At 54.0% G+C, this 21,214-nt stretch overlaps 1 protein-coding gene across 2 annotated transcripts in view; it reads left to right on the plus strand.

Annotated features, from left to right (window-relative positions):
* TFCP2L1 (transcription factor CP2 like 1) overlaps positions 1 to 21,214 on the plus strand; it is a gene marked incomplete at its 5' end in the record, with an annotated part of 61,387 nt that overhangs the window by 24,925 nt on the left and 15,248 nt on the right. For both annotated transcript variants that reach the window (XM_082630775.1, XM_082630776.1), the window contains 6 exons: positions 9,760 to 9,836; positions 10,386 to 10,491; positions 11,180 to 11,286; positions 12,423 to 12,575; positions 16,096 to 16,206; positions 19,991 to 20,082. In XM_082630775.1, coding sequence (XP_082486901.1) covers positions 9,760 to 9,836; positions 10,386 to 10,491; positions 11,180 to 11,286; positions 12,423 to 12,575; positions 16,096 to 16,206; positions 19,991 to 20,082 — 646 coding nt within the window. The remainder of the gene's footprint in view (positions 1 to 9,759; positions 9,837 to 10,385; positions 10,492 to 11,179; positions 11,287 to 12,422; positions 12,576 to 16,095; positions 16,207 to 19,990; positions 20,083 to 21,214) is intronic.

Consider the following 21,214-nt stretch of genomic DNA (forward strand, 5'->3'; position numbering starts at 1 on the left):
TCTCCATAGTGGCTGTACCAATTCACATTCCCACCAACAGTGTAGGAAGGTCCCTTTTCTCCACACCCTCTTCTGTGGACTAGAGTGCAGGAGATGGCATGGTTGGGTCAGAGGCTGTATGTGTTTGTAGTATTGATGGATATTGTCTAAAGGCTGTGACATCCCCTCTCCCACCTCTGACGTGCGAAAGCCCATTTCCCCACATTTTGTCCTTGAGGGATGTTAGCAATCTGTTAAACGTTGGCCAGTCTGATAAATGAAACTGCCATTGCATTCTTTTCTTTTTTTAAAAAAATAAATTTATTTATTTTATTTATTTATTTTTGGCTGCATTGGGTCTTTGTTGCTGCTCACGGGCTTTCTCTAGTTGCGGCGAGCGGGAGCTACTCTTCGTTGCGGTGTGCGGGCTTCTCATTGCGGTGGCTTCTTTTGTTGCAGAGCACAGACTCTAGAGCGCAGGCTCAGTAGTTGTGGCATGTGGGCTCAGTAGTAGTGGCACACGGGCTTAGTTGCTCTGCGGCGTGTGGGATCTTCCTGGACCGGGGCTCGAACCTGGGTCCCCTGCATTGGCAGGCAGATTCTTAGCCACTGCGCCACCAGGGAAGTCCGCGTTATTTTCATTTGGCCTGTCTTTGACCACTAAAGAGGTTAAACATCTTTGCATGTTCTTCTTGGTTTGGCTGACTAGTTCCAGCTGTTATTTGCTTTAGGGAATTCAATGTCAGATTCTGCAGCCATCAGTTAAAAACCTAAAACATGTCAGTACTGTCCAAGGGGCTATGGGTGTGTGTGTGTGTGTGTGTGTGTGTGTGCAAATCTAGTTCAGGTAAACTGGTAGCTGGCTTCTGAGAGCTCTGACTTAGCCATCAGGCAAGAAAGCTGAGGGGCAAAGTTGCAAAGCACTGAGAGAAGTTGGGAGGAAGAGGTGAACAGGCAGAGTGAAAATTATGTGAAAATTCAACTTTCAGTGTCCATAAAAAGTTTGACTGGAACGCAGCCGTACCCATTCATTCATGTGCTGTCTGTGGCTGCTTCCTCGTTACAGGGACTAAGCTGGGGAGTTGTGACAGGTCTTATGGCCCACATGGCTGCAAACAGTTACTGCCCGGCCCTTCTTGGAGAAAGTTTGCCGATGCCTGGGCTGGAAGACATTGGTTATTGTGGGTTACACGAGGGAAGCGGGGGGAAGCTCGGTTTGCTGAGCCCCTGCCTGTGCCGGGTACCACGTAGGGAGCTGCACTTGTGTATTTTATTTAAAACCTCCCTGAAAGAGTCTTCTCTTCTTTTCCCATGTGCTCCTTGCCCTCTTCCCCCATCCTGCCTCTCCCTGCGTGGGGTGGAAGCAGGAAGGTCAACGGGGTGGGGGTGGGGGGAGGTTGTGCAAGAGGGAAGCTTCCGTCCCCCTTTGAGTGGCGTCAGGGCCTGTTGGACAAAGTCTAAGCCACTCTTCCCGGTGGTGACCCGGGCTCCCCACCGAGCCTCAGCCCAGCTGAGGGGCCCACACCCCTCCCCGCAGGCTAGAGCTGGAGCCCTAAAGTGGGAGGGGGTCACCGAGCTCTGCTGGCCTCTGCAGCTCCAGGGCCAGTGGGGTGCCGGGCAGGATCACTGGAGGAAATCCAGAGCCTTAGGGGCTCTGTCAAGGCTGCGGGAAGGCCACACCAGCAGTAGGGCTCCCCTGCTGTGCTGTTGATGGCCTCATCGCAGGGGAGCCTCTGAGCCGGGGACCTCCTGTGCGCCACTGTGTGCTGAGTGTGTCTTCAAACTTACATCAGCCCGCTGCGTTAACCACCAATACTGTCCACATTTTTGGAGCCATTTACCCATTACAAAGTCGTGGGCCCAGAGGGGAGTCTGGGCTCCAAACCTGGGTGCTAACGAGATCCCCAAGGTAATCTTACGGGTCTGTAGAACGCTGGCAGCTGCATAGCTGTATAACGTTTACCATGACTTTATTTAGTTATGGTATATGATTATGATTTCCAATATGCAGACGTGACACGCACTTGAAAAAATTAAGTTGAAGTGAGTTGATTAAATAAAATAGGCTCATATTTGCAGCAACATAGTTGGACCTAGAGATGATCATACAAAGTGAAGTAAGTCAGAGACAGACAAATATCCTATGGTATCACTTATGTGCGGAATCTAAAATACGACACAACTTGAAGTTATCTGTGAAACAGACTCACAGCTGTAGAGAACAGACTTGTGGTCGCTAAGGGAGAGGGGGGTGAGGGAGGGATGGATTGAGAGTTTGGGATTAGCAGATGCAAACTTACATATAGGATGGGTAAACAACAAGGTCCTACTGTAGAGCACAGGGAACTCTATTCAATATCCTGTGATAAAGCATCATGGAAAAGAATATGAAAAAGAATATATATATATATATGTATAACTGAATCACTTTGCTGTACAGTAAAAACTGACACAACATTTATTTCAATACAATTAAAACAATAGGCTCTTAACACTGCGGGTGGTTTTTCATTTCAGTGGCAAAATGGTGGGGACGGCGTGTGAATGCGTATGGCGAACGCAACCCTTGCTAGTTTCTTGGGCTGTCCTGCACCCAGCATGTCACTGGCACAGAGGGGCGGGAGGGGGCTGGTGTGCAGTGATTGCTCAGCAATGGAGCCCAAGAGATCCTCCCTCTAAGGCAGGGCTGGGGAGTTGGAAACACACAACCAGAATGCAGTGCGGAATGACAGCCAGCTCCAAGAGTTCTTCCTCCATGGAATTATTTTTCATGCGAGAGAAATACTAGTTGACCCTTGAACAACATGGATTTGGACTGCGCGGGTCCACTTATACACAAGATTGAATTCTTTTCAATGGCAAATACTACAGTACTACACAGTCCGAGGTTGGCGGAGCCCAGGGACGCAGAGGAACGGCAGATCTGCCCTGAGGGTCCACGCCCCTGACCCCCACGTTGTTCTAGGGTCAACTGTATTTATTTATTTACTTATTTATTTATTTTTGGCTGTGTTGGATCTTCATTGTGGTGCAGGGGCTTCTCATTGCGGTGGCTTCTCTTGTAGTGGAGCGTGGGCTCTAGGCGCACGGGCTTCAGTAGTTGTGGCGCTCGGGCTCAGTAGTTGTAGCTCGCGGGCTGTAGAGCACAGGCTCAGTAGTTGTGCATAGGCTTAGTTGCTCTGCGGCATGTGGGATCTTCCCGGACCAGGGCCCGAACCCGTGTTCCCTGCATTGGCAGGCAGATTCTTAACCACTGCACCACCAGGGAAGCCCGGGTCAACTGTATTTTAATTTCAGATCGACTGAATGCTCTAGAGAATAAGAGAACAAATATTCATGTGCCCAATGCGGTGTTTGCAACCTTGCCAAATTTGCTTCTGATTTTACCTGTTTCTAATCCTGTTGCCTTTCCTCCCAGAAGCAAAACCATCGTTGTGAAGTTGGTGGTCCCTCTGCGCACGTTTAAATTTTTACTCCTTTATGCATACTTCACCATAAAAGCGACTAGTATTTTCCCTGTCTCCAAACGTCATATAAGTGGTCTCATAGACATCACTGTGCCCCTTTTTTTGTTTAATAGTATGTTTCTGAGATTTCTCCATGTTGATCCATGCCTCTGGAGGGCTCTTTTTTTTTTTTTTTTTTTTTTTTTTTTTGCGGTACGCGGGCCTCCCACTGTTGTGGCCTCTCCCGTTGTGGAGCACAGGCTCCAGACGCACAGGTTCAGTGGCCATGGCTCACGGGCACAGCCACTCCGCGGCATGTGGGATCTTCCTGGACCGGGGCACGAACCCGTGTCCCCTGCATCGGCAGGCGGACACCCAACCACTGCGCCACCCGGGAAGCCCTCTGGAGGGCTCATTTTAAGTGCTGTGTGCTATTCCATTCTAAGTCCCATAATAGAATTAATGTGTCTTTCTCCTGTGGCTGGATGTAGGTGGTGACAATTTCTCACTTCAATAAGCAATGCCACAGTGGGCAATTTTTATCTAAGTCTCCCAGTGCATATCAAGTACTTCCTTAGGATGTGCCTCTAGAATTGATGTGCTTGACAGGGGGCTTGTGTGTCTTTAGCCTAACTCTTTTTTTGGTGGGGGGAGGCAAACTATGGTCCCAGTGGTTATATCAGCGGAACACTTCCATCAGCAGTGCCGTAGAGCCCATCCTCCACAGGCTCATCCACACTTGCTACTGTCAAGCTGAAATTTTTGTCCCTCAGATAGATGTTAGATAGTATCTTATGTTACTTTACAGTATCCTGTTTTCTTGTACTGTCCGGCACATCTTTCCATGTGTTTGTTGACCTAATTCTGTTTCCATAGGGTGACCATATGCCCCAGTTTGCTAGGTCATTTCCCACTGATAGGGACTGTGTAAATATTAACAGCACCCCTGGTATTTTCAGAAGTTTCTCAATATAAACTTTAACACAGATTTTCTTATGTTTTATAAAGGACATAATTTTTCTTTTGTGTATTTGTTTCTTGTTTAAGAAATCCTTTCCTACCCCTGGTCATAAAGTAGTCTCATATTTTCTTTAGAAATGTTAAGGTTTTGCTTTTATTTTATGGTTTTCATCCACCTAGAATTAATTTATTATGTGTGATGTGAGGTATGGATTTATTTTTCCATATGGATAACCGGTTATCTCACACTCTTGAAAAATCTGTCTTTTTTTGTTTGTTTGTTTTGTTTTGTTTTTTGTTTTGTTTTGTTTTGCGGTACGCGGGCGTCTCACTGTTGTGGCCTCTCCCGTTGCGGAGCACAGGCTCCGGATGTGCAGGCCCAGCGGTCATGGCTCACGGGCCCAGCCGCTCCGTGGCATGTGGGATCCTCCCGGACCGGGGCACGAACCCGTGTCCCCTGCATCGGCAGGCGGACTCTCAACCACTGAGCCACCAGGGAAGCCCAGAAGGGAACTTTTGAAGCCACCAGACACCGTGCGGAGTAGCTTGGCTAAGTGACCAGTCTTTAGAGTCCAGCAGAGCTGGGTTTGATCTTCCACAAGATACTTAACCTCTCTGGATCTGAATTTCCTCATCAATAAAACAGGAGCAATAATGTGTTTTCCTCATAAGACTGTTGAGAGGGCTGAATGAAATAATGCTCACGAGGGCTTAGCAGTGTCCCGACACAGAGCTAGATGACAACTAAGTGACTGTTTACTTATTTATTATCCTATTCCCTTGATTCTAAGACCAACAGTTTTTCCTTGTTCCACATTTCACAATTCTGAAATTAGAACAGGCTTTACTGTCATTTTCTGTAGTGATTTATTTATCCTTCTGGATTATTTTTTTTTCCAGAAGTTCAAAATCTTTTCATTTTATTTCAGATTTTTAAAGTCATGTTTGTTTGTTTTTTTAACATCTTCATTGGAGTACAATTGCTTTACACTGGTGTGTTAGTTTCTGCTGTATAACAAAGTGAATCAGCTATACATAGACATATATCCCCATATCTCCTCCCTCTTGCTATCCTTCTGGATTATTGTTTAGGGTGTAGGAAACAGAGGATTTTACAGAAGGAAATTGAGTCAACGTGCTTTATCCAGGATCAGGGAACAAGTCGAGTTGGTCATCCTAAGAATCCCCTTTATTTCTAGTCCTAATGGGGAGAAGGAAGGAGAAAAAAATACCATCTTGACTGGGGATGGGGCTCATGGGGCACTTTATATGCCCCCAGATGCTGGGGGCAAACTTTAACCAGCAAACAGAATGGAACCAGATGCCTTCCAGAAAGGCGAAGTTGAGAGAGAGCCTTGTGCAGAGCAGACAACACCCACCAGGTTGGCTGGGGCCAATTTTCTGCTCATGGCTCTATCACTGACTAGCTGTGTGAGCTTGCTCACGTCAGGTAACCTCTCTGAGCCGCTGCTTCCTTCTCTCAGGTGGGGCTCATAATCTAAACTGCACTGTTGATTCAGGTGAGTTAATACCTGGGCAGACTTTGCTGCTGGGTTAGCACCCAGTGAATGGAAGCTGTTAGGTGCTCCCTGAAGGCACGTCTCTCAGGGCCACCTTCCGACTACATTTTTGCCTGGGGTTGCCTTCTCATTCATTCTTCCCTCAACTGTAGAAATCCTGCCTACTCTTCAAAGTTTACCGCCAAGTGTTATTTTCTTATTCAGACCCTTCCTCCCCACCTCCCCCTTTGGATCTCTGTTGTTTCTTATTTGTTTTCTTTTCTAAAAAATTTTAAATTTAATTTTTCTTTTATATTGGCATACAGTTGATTTACAATGTGTTAGTTTCAGGTGTACAGCAAAGTGATTCAGTTATACATACGTATATCCGTTCTTTTTCAGATTCTTTTCCCTTATAGGTTATCACAGAATATTGAGTAGAGTTCCCTGTGCTATACAGTAGGTCCTCATTGGTTATCTGTTTTATGTAGAGCGTGTATATGTGAATCCCAGGCTCCTAATTTATCCCTCCTCACCTTTCCCCTTTGGTAATCATAAGTTTGTTTTCTATGTCTGTGGGTCCATTTCTGTCTTGTAAATAAGTTCATTTGTACCCTTTTTATAGATTCCACATATGAGTGATATCCTATGGTATTTGTCTTTCTCTGTCTGACTTACTTCCCTCAGTGTGATCATCTCTAGGGTTCGCCTTATGCCGGTTCTGTTTGAGATACCCCAGAAGATTGCCGACCCTTTGAGGGCGGGAGGCTGTCTTGCTTTTGCCAGCCCTGTAGTTCTAGCACAGAACATCGGGTCCTTCCTGCGTCAAAAGTACAGTGGTGAGCAAAACAGACACAGCCCTGTGCCTTGACAGAGCCCACTTTCCTCGGCTCCCACCCATGCCCTGAGGTGATGCCGGCCAAGGAGAGAGATGTCCATGTCCCCCCGGTCAATTCAGCCGTCCTGACCTTGCTCATCGGCCCGTGTGTCACTGGGGATGCTGCTGCTGCGCTGGGTGGGAGAGGGCTGGGGAGGTGTGTTGGCGCCTTGGCAGCCCGGATGGGGAGGGAGTCTGGGCGTCTGTCTCAGGCCTGAGCAGGGGTGGGTGCAGAGTGGCTGGGGGGATTCCGTGAGGAAGGGAGATGCGGTGGGGAAGCAGGGGGGCAGGTCTGTGCTGCTGGTGGAGGAGGCCGGGACCCTGGGCCTATAGCCCCATTAGTAGCTCTGATCCCTGAGTGGCCACCTGTGATGCTCACGTCCGGGGACCGCTCTGCGCGAACGGGGAGGTGTCGCCTGCTGGGCCTGAGCTGAGCTTGCCCCGCAGACCCTGGGGTCAGTGTTCATGGGGCCCTGGGGCGCCCGTAAACCCACAGTAATGACCATCTGGGCCTTGGGCCTCATGCCAGAGCTGGCTGCATTCTTCCTGGGGGAAGGTGGAGGACACTGGAAAAACCAGTTTAGGGTGTGTGAGGCTCCATTGCCTGTCGCTATCAAGGGAGTGCTGGCTCCGGAGCCCGGAAACGTGTGTGAAAAATCTGGGTTTTTCAGAAAGGTACAAGTGTCGATTCAGGTCAGCGAGACCCTTAGGAACTGGCACGTGAGCAGGCCAAGAGTTTGGGGTTCATGCCTTTTCTTTCTGATGGAACGTGCCCAGCAGTGCGACGTGAATGGTGCTGGGGCCTGGTGTGTCTTTCTGGTTTTCACTCGTCCTGGCAGCCGGGCTGGCGAAAGCCGGATGGACGGGTCCCACCTTCCTGAGCAGGGGGCTTCACCAAGTGGGCACCTCTGAGCCAGCCAGCATCATGTCCACGCCCACGGCACCGTGTCCCCAGGATTGCACGGCGTTTGGCGTGTGGTTGTGCGCTCAGCAAATGCTTGGAATGCATGACTGAATTTCGTAGTCTCTGCCTGCTCTGTTATTCACTGGGGGACTGAGTATGTTAGTTTCATGGGGCTGCTTCAACAAACAGACTGCAAACACGTTGGCTTAACACAAAGCAGAAGTGTATTCTCTCACAGTTCTGGAGACCAGAAGTCAGAAATCCTCCAGGGCTGTGGTCCCCTTGGGGACTTTAGCGGAGAATCCGTTCTTTGCGTCTTCCGGCTTTGGGTGGCTCCAGGCATTCCTTGGCTTGTGGCCCCATCAATCCCATCTCTGCTCCCGTGGTCACCTTGCCTCCTCTTTTCCCTGTGTGTCCTCTTATAAGGACACTTGTCATTGGATGTAGGGACCTCCGGGACAAACCAGGATCATTCCTCGTCTCAAGATCCTTAACTTAAATTTCATCTGCAAAGACTCTTTCCAAGTAGAAGGTAACATTCACAGGTTCTGGAGATTAGGGTATGGACATATCTTTTGGGGGACTACAATTTAACCCACTCCAAGGAGTCTTAATAGTTTTCTTTTTTTTGTTTTGTTTTTCTTGTTGTTTGTTTTGTTTTAATGTTTTTCTAATCATTGCTTTTCTAGATATATTAAAGCTGTTAACCCCTGGGTTTGTGCTGCTTCTAGTTTGCTGTTTGCATTTAAGATATAGATGTATATATATCTACATCTGTATCTGTATCTTTATCAGATTTCTCTTTCCCTCATTGATTTTAGGTTCAGAAAAAGTCCTTCCCTATTGAGTCATCATTCACGTTAAAACAAAACCTTAGGACATTAGTTTTTTAATCCAGTGGTAACTTGGATTAAACCTGCAAAACCCGGGGAAATCTGCGTGAGGTCTGGAGTTTAGTTAATTGTACTGTGCCATGGTCAGTTGCAATAATGTACTGTAGTGACCTCAGATGCCACCACTGGGGGAAGCTGGGGTTGATCCTCAGGACCTTTCTGTACTATTTTTGTAACTTCTTGTGAGTGTATCATTATTTACAATTTTTTTAAAGCAAATTTTGATTAGATTTACCAAGAGCAATTATGAGATCATTTGTTCTCTCTTATTTGTAAGGCATCCTTTATAAAGCTCTGATGTATGCTAAGCTGTTTTAGAGTTGTGGTTGAGTTTACTTAATTTGGAAAAAGTTGGCATCATTTGCTAGGTGGTCTTCCCCTCTAGGAATGTGGCATATCTATTTTTTCAAGCTATATTTTATTTTCCAAAAAAATATGTGTAGTTTTCTTCAGGTTATTTGCAGATACCTGAAAGTTTGGGGTTGTTCTTATGGATGGATCTTTTCTCCATTTACATTCTTTCACTGGCTCGTGCTGGTTACATGTCCCCAAATAGAATCCCCACACCCTTTCAAATACATGAAATTCTTTTAACTTGAGAAAATGCATTTCATGCTGCAATTAGAGACAATGTTTAACAGGCTTTTATCCGTTCCTTTAAACCTGCTCTCAGGAAGGGTCCGGTCAGTTATTTAATGTAGATGTAAGTATCTGTGTTCTCCATCCGAGTGTATAGGGGGTGTTCTAGAAATATGAAGTCGTGGACTTCCCTGGTGGTCCAGGGGTTAAGACTCTGTGCTTCCACTGCAGAGGGCACGGGTTCGATCCCTGGTCAGGGAAGTTCTGCAAGCCGTGGTGAGGCCAAAAGAAAAAAGAAATACCAGGTTGTGTTCTGTAAATTTAATGCTAAGTGTATTGTTTCGGATTCTATGTCTTTGAACATCATAGAGGTGCTGTCTCTCTCCAGGGGTCATGTGCATTACCTTGGGAGCCCCAGGCGCCCCTCCAGGCCACATGGACAAACTGGGGTGTCCAGTCCAGAGCGTGATCTGAGCTGTCCGTGGCCTTTGTTCTCAGCTTTGGTCCCCGGGGCCGTGAGGCCTGGGTGGGCCCTGAGGGTGTTGAGAAGACCTCTAGCTGGGGGAGTCCCAAATTTGAAGACAGAAATGGAAAATGTACTATTATCCCCCGCCCCGCCCAGGTCAGTCTTATGAAATCCGACTGCTGGAGAATCGGAAGCTGGGAGATTTTCAGGATCTGAACACAAAATATGTGAAGGTGAGGCTGCCAGCTGTGCCCTTCCTGGGCTCCTGAGGGTGCCCTGTCGGGGTCCCAGCACCTGGGCTTGCGGCGGGAGTGCCTGGGAGCTTTGGGGAAAGCTCCAGGGACAGAGGTGGGCTCCTGGTCCCTGGAGTGTGTTGTCTAAGGGGCCTCGGGCGGGCCGGCAGCACTGGGAGCCAGAGGGACGTGGGCTGATGGACCGGGCGCCGGGTTGGACAGACTCGGCTTCCAGCCTGGCTTTGCCTCTTCCCAGCCTTTTCCGAGCTTCAGTTTACTCATCTGTGCAGAAGGGTTTGTAGGTGACCCACGTGTGCAGAGCGCTTAGCAGCCCTGGAAAGCAGGGCAGCGCTCGTGTTCGTGCTTGTCACTCGTATTGTTGGGGTTCTGGGAGGGGTGCGGGGAGGAAGCCTCCAGGCAGCTCCAGGCCTCGGAGGGCAGGAGGTGTGTCTGGCTTGGGGATGCTTGAGGGCAGGTTCCTTGTGGGTCCCTCTCAGGACCCACACTCAGCCGTCCCTTACCGCCACCCCTGCCCCTCCCCCCGCCCAGAGCATCATCCGCGTGGTGTTCCACGACCGGCGGCTACAGTACACGGAGCACCAGCAGCTGGAGGGCTGGCGGTGGAGCCGGCCCGGGGACCGCATCCTGGACATCGGTGAGTCTCCTGGGCCGGGACGGAGAGGCCGACGGAGCTCCAGGCACATGGGGGTTCTTCCTGGGTGCCATTCGGACCCAGGCCTGTCCAGGGCATCTTGGCGCACTTTTGCCTTGTGTAAAACCCCACAGGAGCTGGTGGAGGTGACTGTGCCACCAGGCCTGCCCTCGGGGGTTCACCTTTTGCGGGGGCCTGGGATGGGGTGGCACGTGGGATTTAAGGACCTGCCGTCAGGGGGCGAGAAGGAGGGAAGGCTGTGCAGGAAGATCCTGCCTTAAAGGAGCCTGATGAGTGATGAAAGGCCGGGTGGGCCTCACAGAGAGGGGCAGTGCATATGGAACCGGGGGCTTAGGCGGTGGCCCGCGGTCTTTTATCCACAACCCTTGGGGCCAGATGGGTTTTGGAACTCAGAAGTTGGAATGACAGTAAGGTGTGTAGACCCATAGCTTCGGGTCCCACCTCCAACAGGTAATCAAGCAGAGCAATGTTCCTGCAGCAAAACAGAATGACTCTACACAATGGGGTAAAGGCGTCAAGTCAGGATTCTGCCAAGTGGGTTACGCAAAACCGAGTTTTCAGAACTTCTGGCATTTCGAATTGTGTAAGGAATGTGGACCTGTGATGAGAATCCTTCCCGAAATATTTGGGAGTGGCTGACGATTGCACTTTTGTGTGTGTATGTGCACAGATATTCCACTGTCTGTTGGTATCTTGGACCCCAGGGCCAGCCCGACCCAGCTGAATGCAGTTGAGTTTTTGTGGGACCCTTCGAAGAGAGCATCTGCTTTCATTCAGGTGAGCGGGAGGGAGCTTGCCCTCAGTGGGGAAGCCGGAGCTCTGGGGTCCATTGGGTCGTTTCTCGAAACCATCTGTCGGGGGGTCCCTGATGGGCTCCTGCCCTCTGCTGCAGGAAAGGAGGCTGAAAGGGTGGATGGGTGTGGCTCAGAGTCACAGGGCTAGTTGGTCCCTGGGGCTGGGAGAAGGGCTTGGGATGTTGTAGCGTCCTGTGTGGGTTTTGCTTATCAATATGGAAGCTTTTTACACAATAAGTATGGCCTAGCATAAATAATTTGAAGTGAAATTTTTTTTCGTAATTGTTTCTATTATTAAATGAATTATTTAATTCTCAAGCACCTGGTTGTGAACCTGGCCTTGTGTTAAACACCATGGCAGATAGAGGTGGCCAAGGGCCCATCTGGGGCCCTGTGCTTCAGGGCTTGCCCCTGGCTCTCTTTCTGTGAGTCCCTTTTTGAGCCTCTTGGTTTTCCCACCTGTCTTATAAATTAGTGAGTGAAAATAGAGCCATGACCACAAGGCCTGGTTCATAGTAATCACTCAGTAAAAGTGAGCAGTCTTTTTGCCTTGCATAATTACAGTACTTGAATTGCATTTTACAAGAATTATAATAATGTTATTGTTTACTATTACAATAAGATGTATTATGACATGATCACAGTGTTATAGCAAGAAATATACATCAAGTGCCTTCTGTGTAACGGGCACTAACGAGAAATAAAGAAGTGGTCCCAGCTTCTGGCCTGGCCTGAGTAACCTGGCCACCAGGCCCTTAGGGACTAAGCTGTGGTCCCTGCTCTGTGGTCTGTGGGATTTGGCAAGGGAGAGGTCTCAGGGGCAGGAGTGAGGGGGTCTGCTGGGGTCAGTGGGCCTGGAGCAACGGCAAGGACTTAGGTGGTCAGGCAGGGCCTCCAAGGTCAAGGGACAAAGGTGAGAGGGCAGGCCCCCTGTGGTGAGGGGACGGGGCGGCCAGCGGCCCGACAGAGTGGACAGCACTGGGGGAGAGCAGAGAGGTGGAGGTGGGTCTGACCGTGCGAGATGGAAACCTCCATTCGGAGAGGAGCCCGTGGGTGGGGGGCGGTCCAGAGCCCATCCTCGCCTGCTTCTGGCTACCTGCCCCCCCGTGTCCCCTGCAGGTGCACTGCATCAGCACAGAGTTCACCCCGAGGAAGCACGGGGGCGAGAAGGGCGTGCCCTTTCGGGTGCAGATCGATACCTTCAAGCAGTGTGAGAATGGGGAGTACACAGAACACTTGCACTCGGCCAGCTGCCAGATCAAGGTGTTCAAGGTAGGACAGCCCCGCCAGCTCCATCCGCCGTCACCCAGCCCCCTGCCCTGCCTGGGACGGTGATGCCAAAACGCGGAGGCCCAGCAGGGAGTGCGGCGTCCCCATAGTAGCCCGGGGCTCCTGCCTGGGCTCTGATGAGCCAGCCTGCCTGCTTTCTTCCCCACAGACGGCCGGGCTTGGCTCTACTTGACCAGGGTGGTGGGATTGGCACAGTTTTAGATTTTTGTTTTCCTCCCAAGCACTTTGGCCACAGATTCTGTAGTTGCCCATTAGATTCTCCTTGGAAATCAAGTTAGGAGACCTCCCGTGTGGGTCCTGACCATGGTTGTTATTTATTTATTTATTTTTATTGAAGTATGGTTGATTTGCAATGTCGTGTGAGTTTCAGGTGTACGGCACAGTGATTCAGTTATACATATACATGTATCTATTCTTTTTCAAATACTTTTCCCATTTAGGTTATTACAGAGTATTTCCCTGTGCTACACAGCAGCTCCTTGTTGGTTGTCTGCTTTACATATGGTAGCGTGTGCGTGTTAATCCCAGCAGATGTCCTCTCCTTGTCCCTGTGCAGTGGCCTCCTGGTACCTCCCCTCTTTTCCTTTCTCGTCTCACCCCCTGCAGTCTCCTGCCGTTGCTTCTCACCTCACCTGTCTGGACAGAGTATTTCCTAAAGACGGTCCACAGTGGTGCAGCTCAGGGTGGCCCCGCGGGGAGGGAGGGTGCGGACCCCGCATCATCCTCAGGGTGGGCAGACCGGTGCCGAGCAGGACCACAGGCCCCATCGCCAGCAGGCTGGACCTGCCCGCCGGCCAGGAGATCCCAGCAGGTGCCCCAGGGACAGGGCGCGGACCGGCCCCAGTGCCTTCCCCGTCCTTCCCGTCTTTCACAATCAGGGGACCTGGGGACTTGCCGACAAAGTTCCGTCTGCTGGGGCTGGAGACGCCAGAGTGAGCGGCCGTAGAAATAGGGCCTTGTTCCAGAGGAAGCTGGGTCAGGGTTGATCTTCCTGAGCTTGGGATGGATATGGAAATAAGTGCCCACAGGTAGAACCATCAGCCTGGCGGCGGAGTGGTGATCTGACCTGTTTCCCAACTGGACTGGAAGGCCCTGAAGCTGCCCGTGTCTGTACTCAGGCCACACAGCCGGGCGGCTGGCTTCATCCCCACTGATAGCGTCTGGCCACCCGAGGGCTGTGGGCAAAGGGTTCTGAGGCCCTGGCCGGGCTCCGTGCACTGGGACACCTTGGTCCGTTAGCGCTGCCGCCCTGGGTGGGGAGGGAGGGATGGTGGGGGGAGCGTGAGTTTGTCTTCTCTGCCAGAGCGGTAGCACCCTCCGGAAACCTGCTGCATCATTATGAAGCCTTGAAACCGGCCTCCGAAGGAAGTTACATTTCTGCCCCATATTTGTTTCCTCTTCCTGCTGTAAAAGAATGACCAAAAGTTGAGTGGCTCAGTACTACATGCTGTCTTTTAATGCTGGAGGTCAGAAGTCTGAACCGGGTCTCACTGGGCTAGAGTCGGGCGTCAGGAGGGCTGAATTCCTTTCTGGAGGCCCCAGGGGAGACTCTCTCTTCCCTTGCCCTTTCCGGCTTCTGGAGGCCTCCGCATTCCTTGGCCTGTGGCCCCTCCTCCATCCTCAAAGCCCCTCTCACACGCATCACCCTGACTCCCCTGCTCACCCCTCCTCCACTTTTAAGCCCCTGTGATTACACTGGGCCCACCGGGATGATCCAGGCTCATCCCCCTATTTTAATCTCACGTTGTTGGCCATCTTAATTCCATCTGCAGCCTCGCCCCCTCCTGCCCTGTAAGGTAACATCCTCCCAGGCTCTGGGTATTAGGACGTGGCCATCTTTGGGGATCATTAGTCTGCTGACTCCGTCCACCGGTGCCTCTGGTCTTGGGTCTGCTCCAGGGTCCAGGGTGATTCTGGCTCACCCTGGACAGTGCCGAGACTGCGCAGCGGGTGGTCTCTGCCTGTCCTGCAGTCCCACCCCCTCCCTGTCACGCACAGACCAGGTTCAGGGTTCCACCCGCTGTCTTCTCTCCGAGCGCGTGCCCTGGGAATGGGCGCTGGCGCTGGGAGGTAGGAGGGAGGGCCAGTCTGCGCTAGGGATGCCCAGCCCTCCCCATGGCTCCCGTGAGCGTCCCCTCCTACAGCTCGAGGTGGAAGCTCAGGAGTGAGGGCTCTGCTCAACCCCTCAGCCGCACACCAGGCGTTATTGGGGGAGTGGGGCCGGAAGCTGCCTTACCATCTCCTGCAGGGGGCTAGGAGCCTCTGATACCCGAAACGGGCTCCCCAGAAAGCCAGAGGTGGCCTGGCCAGCCCCCCAACCCGCACCAGCAGCAGTTCAGACGGGTGTGCACTGGCGCCAGGCACAGCCCAGCCGAACTGCCCAGCCCTCTCCCATCTCAGGTCACCCTGGTTACTAGGAAGCCCTGGCTTCTCGGAGCCCGGCCCTGGGGCTCCATGGGGGTGTCTGGGCCGCTCCCTGCCCCGCCGGCTCCCCGCAGGCTGCCCTCTACAGGCAGGCTTGGCCACACTTTGCCAGTAATGCTTCTGGACCCGGAAGAAGGGCCTCCTTTCTGGGACAGGAGAACAGGAGGACAGAGGTGGAGCAGGGAAACAGATGACAGGGGCCCGGCTGCCGCACGCCCGGCTGCCGCACGCCCGGCTCTCCCACTGGACACCAGGTCTGTCACTCATGTCCCCATAGGACCCCCAGCAAACCTCCCTCCTTCCAGCCTGGGCATCCCCCTGAGGGCTATTTCCTCAAATCTCCTGAGCTGGGAGTCAAAAGCTGCAGCCTGAGGAAGGTGCCTGCCAGGATGATCCCAAAGGCGCCGTCGAGCTTGAGGATGCATTTTCCTCCCTGACTGCCCACTGCGTGTGGTCCATTGCCTACAGAGTAAAGCGCTCCGCTCTGGGCCCTGCGGAGTCTTGATATCTGGCCCCGACCACCAGGCCCTGAACTCAGGAGGGGATAGTCCCAGTGGTCAGGATGGTCCCCATCAGCTGGGCCTGCTGGGGTGGAAGCTGGGAGCATGGCCGTAGTCCTAGGACTTGGGGGCAAGGAACCCCCCAAGATGGCCTGCGATTGTAGACCGAGCCCTGGCCAGCAGCTCATAGCTCATCCACTTCCTGTCACTGTCCCCGGGGAACCCACGGAAGGCTCTCGAGGGGTCCTCTCCATGAGCAAGTGGCCACTAGTAAAGCTCCGCTCCAAGCATTTCTGCATGAGCAGCTGAGCGGACCCTGTAGAGTCCCCGTAGGACCCTGTAGCAGGCTCTGAGCTCCCTCGGGGTGGGGAGGGGCTCCGGGCGGGAGGACCATGTGTCGCGGATGCCTGGGAGGTGAGAGAGATGCTTTCTTGTCTGTGAGATCCTGCTTGGGCTTCTGGGTGAGGTGGGGAGTGTGCTGGCCTTGTGGGGGGGCCACTGCTCAGCCCTGGATCTCCCCCCGACAGCTGCCTCTGCCTGCGTTGAACTCATTGGACCCCTGTGCTCTGCACTTACAGCCAAAGGGAGCTGACCGGAAGCAGAAGACTGACCGAGAGAAGATGGAGAAAAGAACGGCCCAAGAGAAGGAGAAGTACCAGCCGTCCTACGAAACCACCATCCTCTCCGAGGTGAGCCGGCCGGAGCCTTCTGCCAGGGGCGGCGAGGGTTGGTTTAGACCCTTGGAAAAGTGCCCGTTTGGGGTGAATGCTTCTACCGAGACCGCCCGTTAAATCGTGGTGTGTTCCTTTGTCTGGAGCTGCTTTCATTTAAGGCCCGGTGTCCAGGGAGGTGTTTCACAAGTACCTTCTAGCTCTCTGCTGCCATTTGCGCATTTCAAAATTAGGTTATTTTTATTTTAGGTTTTTGGAATAGATAATATATTCATGTGGTCCAAATTCAAAAGGTATAAGAGCATCTGCATCAGAAAATATCCTTCCCAGCACTGTCTGGCCTCGGTTTCTCTCCCCGGGGTAGCAGGCGACCCCCGGCTCCTTGTGTATCTGGCCCAACGTTCTCTGCAGATGAAGCCGGTTCATACACGTTTGCCCCATGCGCGCTCTTTTCCCCTGACAGTACACACACACACACTGTTCTGTGGTTGGCTGTCTTTAGTCCATGGCCTCTCTTGGAGTCTGTTTCCTGTCTGTTCATAAAGAGCTTTCTAGTTCTTTATCCAGCTGTGTGGATTTTGTTGTCTGCATGGCCCTTTGGTGGACGCTGGGTTATTTCCAGGCTCTCGCCATTCCACACAGGGCACCGTGAGCACCTTGTGCGAGTGTAGTTCTGCACGTGGAGAGAATGTCTGCAGCGTCTGTTCTCGAGGGGGATGGCTGGGTCTGTTCTCGGAGGGGGATGGCTGGGTCTGTTCTCGAGGGGGATGGCTGGGTCTGTTCTCGAGGGGGATGGCTGGGTCTGTTCTCGAGGGGGATGGCTGGGTCTGTTCTCGAGGGGGATGGCTGGGTCTGTTCTCGGAGGGGGATGGCTGGGTCTGTTCTCGAGGGGGATGGCTGGGTCTGTTCTCGAGGGGGATGGCTGGGTCTGTTCTCGGAGGGGGATGGCTGGGTGTGTTCTCGAGGGGGATGGCTGGGTCTGTTCTCGGAGGGGGATGGCTGGGTGTGTTCTCGGAGGGGGATGGCTGGGTCTGTTCTCGAGGGGGATGGCTGGGTCTGTTCTCGAGGGGGATGGCTGGGTCTGTTCTCGGAGGGGGATGGCTGGGTCTGTTCTCGAGGGGGATGGCTGGGTGTGTTCTCGGAGGGGGATGGCTGGGTGTGTTCTCGGAGGGGGATGGCTGGGTGTGTTCTCGGAGGGGGATGGCTGGGTGTGTTCTCGGAGGGGGATGGCTGGGTCTGTTCTCGAGGGGGATGGCTGGGTGTGTTCTCGAGGGGGATGGCTGGGTCTGTTCTCGGAGGGGGATGGCTGGGTCTGTTCTCGAGGGGGATGGCTGGGTCTGTTCTCGAGGGGGATGGCTGGGTCTGTTCTCGAGGGGGATGGCTGGGTCTGTTCTCGGAGGGGGATGGCTGGGTGTGTTCTCGAGGGGGATGGCTGGGTCTGTTCTCGAGGGGGATGGCTGGGTCTGTTCTCGAGGGGGATGGCTGGGTGTGTTCTCGAGGGGGATGGCTGGGTGTGTTCTCGAGGGGGATGGCTGGGTGTGTTCTCGAGGGGGATGGCTGGGTCTGTTCTCGGAGGGGGATGGCTGGGTCTGTTCTCGAGGGGGATGGCTGGGTCTGTTCTCGAGGGGGATGGCTGAGTCTGTTCTCGAGGGGGATGGCTGGGTCTGTTCTCGAGGGGGATGGCTGGGTCTGTTCTCGAGGGGGATGGCTGGGTCTGTTCTCGAGGGGGATGGCTGGGTCTGTTCTCGGAGGGGGATGGCTGGGTGTGTTCTCGGAGGGGGATGGCTGGGTCTGTTCTCGGAGGGGGATGGCTGGGTCTGTTCTCGAGGGGGATGGCTGGGTCTGTTCTCGAGGGGGATGGCTGGGTCTGTTCTCGAGGGGGATGGCTGGGTCTGTTCTCGAGGGGGATGGCTGGGTCTGTTCTCGAGGGGGATGGCTGGGTCTGTTCTCGAGGGGGGTGGCTGGGTCTGTTCTCGAGGGGGATGGCTGGGTCTGTTCTCGGAGGGGGATGGCTGGGTGTGTTCTCGGAGGGGGATGGCTGGGTGTGTTCTCGGAGGGGGATGGCTGGGTCTGTTCTCGGAGGGGGATGGCTGGGTCTGTTCTCGAGGGGGATGGCTGGGTCAGAGGCTGTAAATAGCTCTCGTTCTGTGCTGTTTGGGTGGACACTGGGGTGCGTTTCCCCTCAGCCCCACTGCCGCCACCAGCCTGCTCCAGCCGTCCTTCCGTCCAGGCTACCTCTGAGACGCTTCGTGCCGCAGGTCCCTTTTCCTCCCGTCACGGGTCACGGCGGCTGCCTCTTGTACTGGGCTCTGGGTTTGATGTGAACGACTCTTCCCCGCTGTGTCCTGCCATCGGGCCAGTTAATAGGTGTTGGGTTTGTCCGCTGAATGATCTGACTGACTCAGGAGGCCCTCCGTGGGTGCCTCAGGTCCAGTGCTGACCATGGTGGGGTTAAGTCTGGGTTAAGGGTGAGGCCCAGGCACAGGGTGGCTAAGAGGCCTGTGTGTGTGTGTGTGTGTGTGTGTGTGACAAGCCATACACAGAAGAGTAAGTGCAGCCGGGCAGCGGGGATGCTAATTCTGTGGCGCAGACAGATGCGTGCTGGCTTTTCATAGGGTCGAGGCTGACGGTGGCCGCAGAGCCCTGGCCCGGGGAGTCCTGCCCCCTCGCAGCAGGGCAGAGCCAGCTCTGCAGTGTGTGGGGCCGTGCTCGGACCCTTAGCCCTTCCCAGGCCTGGTGTGTGCTGGTGATGCACCCCGGTGACCCTTCTCCTCCCCGCCTCTGCCTCTCCCCCGACTTCCCTGCCGGAGGACAGGTCCCCTGGCGTGCTCCAGGCAATGTCCCAGCCCCTGTCCCAGGCCAGGTGTTGAAATCCGCACCTGGCCTGTGACCTTGGGAGCCACCGGATCCCCTCTTGTTTGCTTATCAGCCTTTCTGCTCCCCTCCCGCACCCCCCACCCCCCACCCCAGGGCTGCAGGATTCGGCACCAACACATTCCAGGCCTCACTCGTAACAGGGTTAAATATTGACCCACCCTGTGGTCGGGTGGGTGATAGTAAATCTCAGGAATGCTTCCGACTGGCCGTGTCCAAAGCGGTGTCGTCACAGGGGAGGGAAGCAGGGAATGCATGGTGTGCGGGCTACCCCTTGCCGCCCCCAACCAGGCAGCGCCCGACGTCTCTGCTTTCCTTGGGGGATTCTCCCGTGTTCGTTTGAGCTTCCGCACAAGAAGTTCCTGGAGTTCAGGGGTCACAGCTTTCGTGTGGCTGCATCTCCCTGGTCTGCAAGCGGGGGAGCTCCTGAAATGTGTAGTAAATGCGCGAAGACTGGGGGTTGGAAGGGGGCTGTTCCCGGTCAGTGTGGAGCCGCCTTGTCTGTCCCCTCGGCTGAGGCCCTTCGGGAGATTCTGATACTGAGCTTCTCTGGTGCTTTTCCATTGGCAGTGGTCTGTGGCCCCGTGCTCCCTGTTTCGTGCATTTTCTCCCATTTGCCTGCGCCAGGAAGACCCGCCTGTGGGCAACTGGTCTGTCTTGTTTTTTAGTCTCTTTTCTTGTGGACCCAGGAATCAAGGGACCGATGAGGTTTCCCTCTTTGCTTTGACTCCTCGGAAGCTCAGACAGACACGTGTCGTGCTTTGCTTGCTCTGGGGACTGTCTCTTCTCTGCCCTATCTGGTCTCTTCGGTGTGGCCCGAGCAGCGTGCCCGTCCCCAAGCGCCGGGTCAGTGCGGGGTGGGTGTGGAAGGACCGTGGCCCGAGTGGCCCGGCCGGGACCACCGCTGCCCTGCGCTCTCTCCCTGCAGTGCTCCCCGTGGCCCGACGTGGTCTACCAGGTGAACAGCGCCTCGTCCCCAAGCTACAACGGCTCTCCGAACAGCTTCGGCCTTGGCGAAGGGTACGTGCACCCTCTCTCCCTTTGCAGTCCCTGGAGTGACCACGGGTGTGGGCCCCTTTCCTCACTTTCCTCCCTGGGTCTCTGCTCCTTTTGTAGCCTGGCATCGATTCGGGTTTCAGGGCGGCTGACTGGTGTTACATTCACAACCATTTTTAGCATCACGTGTCCAGGATTTTGTGCTTGAACACACCTCTAGAAAGGCTGTCTGCTAAGGCAGCCGAGCACCAAGCACCCACTCCCTCCCCCGGTTAAAGTGAGCTGGGCTGTGGGGGTCCTGGGCCAGCCCCCTGAGGTAGCCTGCCTGGTGCCTCCCAGGGGAAAGCCCACCTCCTGGACATCGGGGGCCTCAGGAGGCAGACCTCTGGACCCTGCAGCGGCTGGAGTGGCTTCATATTTTTGGCCACGCCAAGCGGCCTGCAGGATTTTAGTTCCTGACCAGGGATCAAACCCGCGCCCCCCCCCCCCAAGGGGAAGCGCCAAGTCCTAAGCCCTGGATCACCAGGGAGGTCCCTGGAGGGCTTCTTAGATCTTTCTGCACCCTCGTGCATGGTCACTAGGCAGTGGGACTCAGCTCAGGACCCTCCCTGTCCCCGGGGTCAGGGCCGGCAGCACAGAAGCGGCCTCACTGCTGGTCACCCAGGCCTGCCAAGGTACAGGTGGTGCTGACTCCGAGGTGACGGGGCTGCAGGGACCAGCGGGCAGCGGTCCCACCTGTCCCAGGGCCGCGGCATCGCTGTGATGGCTCTGCCCATCCTGTTCGTGGGGGCAGGGTGAGGCAGGGAGGGTGCCAGGTGGGTTTTACAGGTGAGGGTAGAGCTTGCAGAGCGGAGCCACGCGTGCTGGAGAGATAACTACTGATGGGCAAGCGAGACCTGAGCTGGATTTACAGGGTGAGGACAGTCCTCCTTGAGAGGAAGGGCTGTCATATTTAGATTCAGGTAGACCTAGTCTTAAATCGGCACCTTTCTGGGGGCAAGTTCCTTAACCTCCTGCAGCTCCGGTTTCCTCACTACCGGGGGAGCATGAATTCCACGCAGGGTCAGGGGAACATGTATAAAGTCCCCGGCACCCCCTAGACCCTGATGACATGCATCTGTAGTCACCGATGACGGGTCTAGGGGTCATCCCCTCA

The sequence above is a fragment of the Mesoplodon mirus genome, assembly GCF_964341445.2.
Source record: "Mesoplodon mirus genome assembly, chromosome: 8".
In the NCBI taxonomy this organism is placed as follows: domain Eukaryota; kingdom Metazoa; phylum Chordata; class Mammalia; order Artiodactyla; family Ziphiidae; genus Mesoplodon; species Mesoplodon mirus.